The sequence below is a fragment of the Sphaeramia orbicularis genome, chromosome 21 (genome assembly GCF_902148855.1).
Source record: "Sphaeramia orbicularis chromosome 21, fSphaOr1.1, whole genome shotgun sequence".
Taxonomy (NCBI): domain Eukaryota; kingdom Metazoa; phylum Chordata; class Actinopteri; order Kurtiformes; family Apogonidae; genus Sphaeramia; species Sphaeramia orbicularis.
Genome location: NC_043977.1, coordinates 43,408,940 through 43,420,024, shown reverse-complemented (window position 1 = coordinate 43,420,024; position 11,085 = coordinate 43,408,940). Strand labels below are relative to the sequence as shown.

At 37.0% G+C, this 11,085-nt stretch overlaps 2 protein-coding genes across 2 annotated transcripts; both read left to right on the top strand.

Annotated features, from left to right (window-relative positions):
- Positions 1-828: 828 nt before the first annotated feature.
- On the top strand, positions 829-1,755 carry LOC115412710 (olfactory receptor 6N2-like). The gene has a single exon (XM_030125335.1). It carries the CDS (start codon positions 829-831, stop codon positions 1,753-1,755), a length of 927 nt encoding a protein of 308 aa, XP_029981195.1.
- Positions 1,756-8,711: 6,956 nt separating this feature from the next.
- LOC115411801 (olfactory receptor 11A1-like) lies at positions 8,712-9,632 on the top strand. Its single transcript, XM_030123998.1, has one exon. The coding sequence runs from the start codon at positions 8,712-8,714 to the stop codon at positions 9,630-9,632; it is 921 nt and encodes a 306-aa protein (XP_029979858.1).
- Positions 9,633-11,085: the final 1,453 nt, after the last annotated feature.

The following is an 11,085-nucleotide window of genomic DNA, read 5'->3' as shown; positions in this document are numbered from 1 at the left end:
TTCTCAACTTCTATGTGAACTGGGCCTCCTCCACTACTCTATGGGCCCCCCACAAATACTGGGCCCCATGTTTACCCCCTCTTATTGGCGCCCCAGTCCCAAGGACACCGAGGAAGCTGAGATGTGACAAGGCTTTTCCAGTCGCTGCCTCCAAACTGTGGAATGAACTAGTTTTGCACATCAGGCAGGCCGACTGTTTCTGTTTTTAAATCTTTTAAAACATATTTTTTCATCTTTAGCTTTTAACTGAGAGTTTGGCTTTTATTGTTTTAATATATAATTATGTTACTGCTTTTATTACTTCTTTTATGTGTTTGTTTTTATGTCTGTGGACAGCAGTTTGGCCAGTGTGTTGTTTTTGAAGTGCTTTATGAATAAAGTTGAGTAAATACTTCCATGAGAAAAAAAAATCCATGAGAGGAAAAGTCAGGAAAACACAGAGAATAAACAACACATTTATGACAAAATTAAAATGACAAAATATTACTTTATTTTCAAAAGGTAGAAAATAACCTGAGTTGTTACACAATAGCGTTCAGACACAAAACCCCAATACAAACAAAGTTCAATAAATGTATTTACAGACTGACAAACAACTCCTCTGACTCTTGAGGGAAACTTTAATGAGATCCATGGAGGCTGATGACCTTAATAAAAGCATTTCACTGACTCAAACATTACTGTCATTTAGTGATGACACATACAACGTGAAGTTCTTGGTCAACTATTACTTTTAATGAATAAGTGAAGATAATGTAAAGTAAATTATAGCTTTAGCATTCTTCAAGTCTTTCTATATCATAAACCTTTCTTTATTTAAATATTTAAATGGGTGAAAACTTTAATGTCACATATATAACTTTTGGTGGGTATGTGGAAGTAGAGAAATATAAATATGCCTATTTTGTCGTAATATTTATAACATACATTCTTATTATCTGTAGTAATTCAACCATCATTTGTCTGATCTGTATTCATCCAAACCTCCATGAACCTATGTACATTTTTATTGCGGCTTTGTTGGTGAATTCTGTTCTTTACAGCACTGTGGTCTACCCAAAACTATTGATTGATGTTTTATCTGAAAAGCAGGTCATATCTTATTCAGCCTGTTTGTTTCAGATTTTCATGTTCTATATTTTAGTGACATCAGAATTTCTATTTTTAGCTGCTATGGCCTATGACAGATATGTGTCTATATGTAAACCTCTGCAATATCCAACTATCATGAGAAAAACTACTGTTACAGTCCTTCTGATTTTACCTTGGCTGATTCCTGTTTGTGAGTTTTTGTTAGCAGGGATACTGGTTTTTAAGCAAAGGGTGTGCAAATTTACTTTGCCATCAATTTTTTGTAATAACTCACTTCACAGTCTTTACTGTGTAAAATCACGAGCAATAACAATATGTGGTATTTTTCTTTTCACAAATCTGACAGTATGCCCTGTGGTATTCATACTTTTTACATACAGTAGAATATTTATAATAACCTATCGAAGCTCTCCAGAAGTCAGGAAAAAAGCTGCACAGACCTGTTTACCCCATCTGCTGGTTTTAATCTGCTTCTCTTTGTTATTGACATATAATGTGGTGATTGTTCGACTGGAAGCTGATATGCCAAAAACTGTATTTTTAATCATGACTTTACAGCTTGTTCTGTATCATCCTCTTTTCAACCCCATCATATACGGACTAAAAATGACAGAGATTTATAGACACTTGAAGAACTTGCTCTGTCCACCCAAATTGAATTAATGTCATTAATACCTGTAATTATGGGATTTTTTTTGTTAGGATTTAATTACATTTTTAGTGCAGCAAAAAATGATCAGTAAGATGCAAATGTATTCTTATCCTACAGTCGTCACTAACATGAGCATCTAACAATATGCATATCCCATGATCATCATGGAAATGTTTCTCTGCAGTGGTAGAAGCTTCAATGTCGTTTAAAATGTTGAACTACTAAAATGTCTTCTGTCTATAATGTGTCTTTGACAGATTGTCAACAACAAAACATGTAATAAACATCAACATTTCTTCTTTGTTTGATGTATTTATTGTTTTATTCTTTACAAATAGAAGTATGGTCAGAGGACGTACAACAGACTGTTTAGTTTGAAAAGACAATATGAAACAAACATACTATATAATGACTTATATCAGAACAACATGTCAAACTGTGAAACTGTTCAACTTCATCTTTAATCCTCTACAGGCCTCACTCCTCTGTCTCCACATGCACATACATTTTCTTTGTATTGCCCACATCTCCTCAGTCTCAGTTTAGCTGCTGATGACCTGTCGCCTCCATTAATTTGGCCTTAGAGTTATTTATTTATTTATTTTTACTCACTCGTGTTAATGTATTGAGGGAGTGCAACTGTTTTTACTGACCTATTAAATTAGTGGTGTTTAACAGTATGAGTAAAGTACTCTGAAGGGTTGCCAATGATACCAGTGTATATAATAATAGAGTTATGTTCTTCGATCTGTAGAAAAGGACAGCAGCTGGAGAAAATGAGACACACTGGTTGTTTAAGTTTTTATAGAGTGTTTCCCGTGTCTTCTCAATAACCCTGTAGAAGCCAATAACGTAATAATGACCCATAATGTAATAAATTTACCAGTTTTTAAAATGTAATAGGCCAAGAACGTAATAACTGGCCAATAATGTAATAAAAGTCCTGAACCAGTAACATAATAAGTTTTGGCCAATAACATAATAACTTATTACGTTATTAGCTCGGTATTATGTTATTGGTCTGGTAAAAAAAAAAAAAAAAAATGTTTGTAAATGTAATAATTGAGCCAATAGCATAATATGTTAATATCACTGTATTTAAGTTTTTATTTATTAGATATAACTGTGATAAAATCTGTCTCTGTCTCTCTTTCTCCTGCCCCTGAGACCGGATGACCCGAGAAGCCTAGCTGCTGTGTCTGACTGCCTTAATGATGTAAACCGTTGGATGGCCCAGAACTTCCTGCAATTAAACAATTCTAAATCAGAAGTCATACTGTTCAGTCCACCAAACTCCACCACTGCCATACAAAACTGCCTCGGTCCTCTATCCTCAAATATTACACCAACTGCCAGAAATCTTGGAGTAATATTTGATTCAGACCTCACATTCCAACCTCACATCCATAAAGTTATCCAGTCCTGTTTCTTACATCTGCGAACCATTTCAAAAATCAAACCACTAGTCCCACACTCCGACCTGGAAACAGTTATACATTCATTCATATTCACAAGACTCGACCACTGTAACTCACCTCTGTCCGGCATCAATCAAAAATCACTGTCCCGCCTCCAACTGGTCCAGAACACAGCAGCTAGGCTTCTATTTATGCGCTGACTCCTGCTGGTTTAGAAAGGCGACTAGCAAGCCAGTAACCTCCACGGATGCACTCCCAAGCAAAAGCTTTAACCACATTCACCACAACTCTACCCCCCAATGCAATGACCCAAAGGGGAACGTTGCCAAGCCTAACCAGGTCAGCACCACACCATACGACATGTGGCACAAGATCCCCACAGGTGCCCAACCTGCCAAATGCAACCAGAGCTTTCTCTTATGACCGAACCACACCGTTTATTAACTTGTTTTTTTCCCTAATACTACCAAGACCACAGCACAAAACAACAAAATAGTGCCGTTAACATTATTTTGTAAATGAAAATGTTCTATATTAAGTAGGGATGTCCGATAATATCGGCCCACCGATATCATCAGCCCGATATTTGCATAAAAATGTAATATCGGTGAATGTCGGTATCGTTTTTTTGCCTATCATTAAAACTGATAAAATAATGCCTTGATTTCACCGGCATTTACGGATGCGTAAATGAAGCATTGTTTGTAGCTGAAAGAAATGTGCAGTTTTCAAAATTGTACAGTAGAGTTGCCACACTGTAATAGACTCATGGAGGGAGGGAGAGAAAATAACTAAATATGGCACGTCACTCCGTGTTTTCACTGTTATACTGTAGTTGAGGCTGTTGCGGATCGTGTGAATTACTTTCCTTAGTCCAAAAACATACAATTAAGCAGCTTTTTCAGAAAAATGAAAAACCGGGTTTAACGTTTTCGCACTGGAGTCTCCGTATCCCATGGCAACGCATCCAGCGTCAGTCTCTGAATGAGGAAATGCAGACTGTGCAGGAACTGCGCGCAGTTTCAGAAGACTTTAAAATGATTATGGAGACTGAGTCTGACAATTCAATAAATGATGGAGGTACAGAAGAACCATTTAGAGACAGGAACGGAGAAACAGAAGGTGAGGGAGACGGACACAGAACACGGGAAACACGGAGCGGCTCAGGTCCGACACGAAGTGGGGGGGGGCATGGAGCGACACGGAGAAAATGAATGGAGGAAGAGAAAAGAGACATTTCTAGTGGACATTCAAGGAGAAGACAGACACACAGACATGGGACAAGACAAAGGACAGCTAGTGTTCATCTGTTAGAGTGAGTTCAGATTCAGACTGAGGACATGGAACAGATTCAGCTGTAGAATGTCAGCGGGGACACAGGTAAGATACTGTTTGATTTGGCTTTAGTATGAAATAAATAAATAAATACATATATTCATACATAGATAAATAACTAGATGTCCATATAATTATTTACAGATCAAACACAGCAGGTGGTCCAACACGAGGACCTTGTGCAGCCAAAGAAAGGCCAGAAATCTACTGTATTTAGTGAATTTGTTTCTTTTTTTCTTGAAAATGAGGAATATTGAAGTGTTTATATCAAAAAACTAAACTGCTATGTGGAAGACATATAACTGATGTATGTAAATGTGATTAGTTTAGAAGGAACCTGGTGCTTTAGAAGATGTTTGGTCTAAAGTTTGGTGTAGATTCCTCTAATATTTTGTGGAATGATGGGATATCTTAGAGCTGTTTGTTATTAATATTGTTGTTATTATTATTTTATTTTGTGATTTGGAATACAGTGTTACTGTTGGTAAATGAGAAAGAGTCAAACATGTAAATAGGAAATCAATTTTATCTTGAAAATCAATATCTTTGGGAAAAAAATGCAGTTTTCTCAGTTTTTTGCTCAAAATTCAGTTTTTTCCTGAAAATGACCAATATTCAAATGTTCATATCTCACGAACAAATGAAGATAGAATAAAATCGTTCCTTGTGTTTAAAAGTTGAAGTTCTGTTCTTTCTTTTGATGTATTCAGTGTTCACATACTCCTAACATAAAATTTTCAGTCAGCCTCCAAAGATTAGTGAAAATGACCAAAAAGGCTGGCGCTGTCTACCAACTCACTGGAAAATGCTCTGACGGGGAAAGAGTTAAGTTGAAGCATGTATTCTTTGCACAGACAGTGTTTACATTTTAAAAGCCTTGTTGCATTTGAGAATGCATCCAATGGGGCATCACAATAAAATTAGGCATGATGTGTTAATTCCATGACAGGAGATATGTGATGTTACCTAAAATTAGTTTAATATCCCACATATATCGGCAGCGATATCGGTAGATATCGGAATCGGAAATTAAGCGTTGGACAATATCGGCATATCGTTTTTTGGCAAAAAAGCCAATATCAGACGTCCCTAATGAAATGTATTATTATTATTATTATTATTATTATTATTATTATTATTTTATTAACCTCCATGAATGAGCTCCCAAGCAAAAGCTTTAACCACATTCACCACAACTCTCCCCCCCAATGCAACGACCCAAAGGGGAACGTTGTCAAGCCTAACCAGGTCAGCACCACACCATACGACATGTGGCAAAAGATCCCCGCAGGTGCCCAACCTGCCAAATGCAACCAGAGCTTTCTTTTACGACCGAACCACACCGTTTATTTTCAAACTTTCTTTTTCCCTAATACTACAAAGACCAAAGCACAAAACAACAAAATAATGCCGTTAACATTATTTTGTTAATGAAAATGTTCTATATTAAGCCAACCTCCCTGTTCAACCCTGCCACAAAAGTTTACCGCCACTGTAAGTGATAACAAAGGAGCCACGGTGTGCCAAAAGCCGCTCCAAACATTACGCACGTAGAGCGCACGACTGAAAGACACACAAGAGAAGGTTACACATAAGAGGCAGACTTATCAAGAACATACAAAAGTGGCTTAATGGCAATTTAAAGCGCATCAGTGAAATTACCTCCAAAGAAAGCCAACTATGACCAAAACGCACCTTTTACGCACGAGTGAAAGAAGCAAACAAAGGCGTCCACCAAAAAAAACTACCGACCCAAAAACCAGCCAAAGGCCAGCAAAGAGCCCAGTTTATCCCGGATGAGCCCCCAATTTGTCATGGCCCGGCTCTAGGCATGACAAAAGGACGCCGACTACAAAGTACGCAATAAAGAATGAAGTGATTTATTTACAATAAATAAAGAGAAATGTGTAAACAATAGAACGCGTATGTGATGTGGCATCTGTAGCATCAGTAATGGGGTGAGTGTTGAGGTGAGTGAATGTGATAAGTGTGACTGTTGTATGGTGTGAAACAAAAGACAAAGGTAACAAAAGATACGGTGGTCTGGCGCTGGTGTCGGCCTGAGCGGTGAAGGAGAGAGAGCCTGTCCAGCGCTTTATCGCCGGTGTAAATGGGCGTGGCGCATCAGGCCCAGACGCATGTGTGCTGGTCCACCCCTAACTCCACCTGCAGACAAACGTTAGGAGAGACCAGCAGCCCACATGACCAGATGGGAGGGGTCGTGACACAGTGGACCATCAGATTCTGCTGTCTCACCTGGAGAACTGGGTCAGCATTCAGGGTGTAGGTTTAGAGTGGTTCAGATCCTATTTAATAGAGAAGTTTTTGTGTCCATGTTGGACCTGTTGAGTCTGATGCTGCACCTCTCACATGTGGAGTGCCTCAAAGCTCCATACTTGGCCTTCTTGTCTTCTCCCCTTATTTACTTCTAGGACCAGTTCTCCATAAACATGGCATCTCATTCCATCTTTACACTGACAATAGTCACATTTATGTCCCACTGAAACAGGAAGATGCATACTTGGCGAAAAACTACTCCAGTACATTGCAGAAATTGAAACATGGATGTCACTAAATTTCTTACACCTGAATGATGAAAAGACTGAGGTCATGTTGTTTGGGCCTGGTGATGGCTCCAAAGTTGATGCTGATCTGGGTCCTTTGCGTCAATATTTGACACATACAGAAACAAACCTGGGTCTAAGGCTGGACAATGATCTCAAACCTCATGCACGGATTACATCAGTGGATAAGTCAAGCTTTTTCAACTGAGACAGCTGGTCAAAGTTACATAATTACTTCCTCTTCATCATTTTCAGATTTTATTCCATGCTTTTGTCACAACTGTTCTTAGATTACAGTAATGCACTTTATGTTGGGCTAAGAAACAACTCACTTACTTGACTGCAGCTGGTTCAAGACGCAGCTGCTGGACTTTCATCTGGTGCCAAAAAAGTAGACCATATCACCCCTATTTTTACATATATTCACTGCCTTCCGTTTCACTTCCAAATTGATTTTAAAATTTTCGTATTTATTTTTAAATGCCTCAATGGCCTGGCCCCCCAGTATCTGTCTGACCTGCTCCAGCTGTACCCTCCTTCACACACTCTCAGATCAGTCATTGTTAGTCATCCTCAGGCAGGGGCGCCTCTACCAGTTATGGGCCCCATGAAAGCATGATTGTTGTGGTCCCTACAGAAATTTACTATCTTCTCAATCTGTTTAACCAGGGGGGTGTGTACGTGGGGGTACTGTCCATAAACGTCACTTACGATACCGTGAAAACGCAAATGAAACCTAACATTCTTTCAACGTTCTCTCAACCAACTTCCACACCTCTCTTATACAGTGGATGTTTCAAAAAATTTTCTCAACTTCTATGTGAACTGGACCCCCTCCACTTCTCGATGGGCCCCCCACAAATATTGGGCCCCATGTTTACCCCCTCTAATTGGCGCCCCAGTCCCTAGGACACCGAGGAAGCTGAGATGTGACAAGGCTCTTCCAGTCGCTGCCTCCAAACTGTGGAATGAACTAGTTTTACACATCAGGCAGGCCGACTGTTTCTGTTTTTAAATCTTTTAAAACATTTTTTTTCATCTTTAGCTTTTAACTCAGTGAGAGTTTGGCTTTTATTGTTTTAATATATAATTATGTTACTGCTTTTATTACTTCTTTTATGTGTTTGTTTTTATGTCTGTGGACAGCAGTTTGGCCAGTGTGTTGTTTCTTAAGTGCTTTATGAATAAAGTTGAGTAAATACTTCCATGAGAAAAAAAAATCCATGAGAGGAAAAGTTAGGAAAACACAGAGAATAAACAACACATTTATGACAAAATTAAAATGACAAAATATTACTTTATTTTCAAAAGGTAGAAAATAACCTGAGTTCTTACACAATAGCGTTCAGAAAAAAAAAACAAAAAAAACAATACAAACAAAGTTCAATAAATGTATTTACAGACTGACGAACAACTCCTCTGACTCTTGAGGGAAACGTTAATGAGATCCATGGAGGCTGATGACCTTAATAAAAGCATTTCACTGACTCAAACATTACTATCATTTAGTGATGACACATACAATGTGAAATTCCAGGTCAGCTACTACTTTTAATGAACAAGTGAAGATAATGTACAGTAAATTATAAGCTTTAGCATTCTTCAAGTCTTTCTATATCATAAACCTGTTTTCTTTATTTTAATATTTAAATGGGTGAAAACTTTAATGTCACATATATAACTTTTGGTGGGTATGTGGAAGTAGAGAAATATAAATATGCCTATTTTATGGTAATATTTATAACATACATTTTTATAATCTGTAGTAATTTGACCATCATTTGTTTGATCTGTATTCATCAAAACCTCCATGAGCCTTTGTACATTTTTATTGCGGCTTTGTTGGTGAATTCTGTTCTTTACAGCACTGTGGTCTACCCAAAACTATTGATTGATGTTTTATCTGAAAAGCAGGTCATATCTTATTCAGCCTGTCTGTTTCAGATTTTCATGTTCTATGTTTTAGTCACATCAGAATTGCTACTTTTAGCTTCTATGGCTTATGACAGATATGTGTCTATATGTAAACCTCTGCAATATTCAACTATCATGAGAAAAACTACTGTTACAGTCCTACTGGTTTTACCTTGGCTGATTCCTGTTTGTACGTCTTTATGTGCATGGATACTGATGGTTAAGCAAAGGTTGTGCAAATTTACTTTGCCATCCATTTTTTGTAATAACTCAATCTACAAACTTTACTGTGTAAAATCACGAGCAATAACAATATGTGGTATTGTTGTTTTGATAAATCTGACAGTATGCCCTGTGGTATTCATACTTTTTACATACACTAGAATATTTATAATAGCCTATCGAAGCTCTCCAGAAGTCAGGAAAAAAGCTGCACAGACCTGTTTACCCCATCTGCTGGTTTTAGTCTGCTTCTTTTTTTTATTGACATACAATGTGGTGATGATGGAAGCTGATGTGCCAAAAACTGTATTTTTAATCATGACTTTACAGCTTGTTCTGTATCATCCTCTCTTCAACCCCATCATATACGGACTAAAAATGACAGAGATTTATAGACACTTGAAGAACTTGCTGTGTCCACCAAAACTGAATTAATGTCATTAATACCTGTAATGATGGGATGTTATGTGTTTGGATTTAATTAGATTTTTAGTGCAGCAAAAAATGATCAGTAGGATGCAAGTGTATGCTTATCCTACAGTCGTCACTAACATGAGCAACTAACAATATGCATATCCCATGATCATCATGGAAATGTTTCTCTGCAGTGGTAGAAGCTTCAATGTCCTTTAAAATGTTTAATTACTAAAATATCTTCTGTCTATAATGTGTCTTTGACAGATTGTCAACAACAAAACATGTAATAAACATAAAAATTTCTTCTTAGTTTGATGTATTTATTGTTTTATTCTTTACAAATTGCAGTATGGTCAGACGACGTACAACAGACTGTTTAGTTAAAAAAAAACAATGTGAAACAAATATACAGTATAATGACTTATATCAGTGCAACATGTCAAACTGTGAAACTGTTCAACTTATCTTCATCTTTAATCCTCTACAGGCCTCACTCCTCTGTCTCCACATGCACATACATTTTCTTTGTATTGCCCACATCTCCTCAGTCTCAGTTTAGCTGCTGATGACCTGTAGAGTTATTTATTTACTTATTTTTACTCACTCGTGTTAATGTATTGAGGGAGTGCACCTTTTTTTACTGACCTATTAAATTAGTGGTGTTTAACAGTATGAGTAAAGTACTCTGCAGGGTTGCCAGTGATAATGATGTATATAATAATAGAGTAATGTTCTTCGATCTGTAGAAAAGGACAACAGCTGGAGAAAATGAGACACACTGGTTGTTTAAGTTTTTATAATGTTTCCCGTGTCTCCTCAATAACCCTGTGGAAGCCAATAACGTAATAACGACCCATAATGTGATAAATTTGCCAGTTTTTAAAATGTAATAGGCCAAGAACGTAATAACTGGCCAATAATGTAATAAAAGTCCTGAACCAGTAACATAATAACCTTTGGCCAGTAACGTAATAACCTATTACGCTATTAGCTCGGTATTATGTTATTGGTCTGGTAAAAAAAAAAAAAAAAAATGTTTGTAAATGTAATAATTGAGCCAATAGCATAATATGTTAATATCACTGTATTTAAGTTTTTATTTATTAGATATAACTGTGATAAAATCTGTCTCTGTCTCTCTTTCTCTCTCTCTCTCTCTTTCTCTCTCTCTTTCTCTCTCTGTGTATTTGTCTATTTAACTTGATGGTTAAAATGATCTCTAGTCCTGTCTGCTGCTCCTTAGCCTTTCAAACTATCTCCAAATGGAGTGGAAGCACACATTTACAAACATAGGCAATGGTATGATATGAAATATTTATGACATTTATGACATGTAACTCACTCTTGAAGATGGTAACTTGAAGACAGTTTTTCAACATTATTTTTTTGCCATCTAAAAACACACATGCACACACAAAAACAGGTTATTGTGTATTTTTTCTCTAAATTGGTTAGTTTTTAGTGAAAAGCA

Bases quoted from the DNA above. Each gene is read 5' to 3' on its own strand.
- LOC115412710 (XM_030125335.1), top strand. From the start codon at position 829: ATGGGTGAAAACTTTAATGTCACATATATAACTTTTGGTGGGTATGTG.
- LOC115411801 (XM_030123998.1), top strand. From the start codon at position 8,712: ATGGGTGAAAACTTTAATGTCACATATATAACTTTTGGTGGGTATGTG.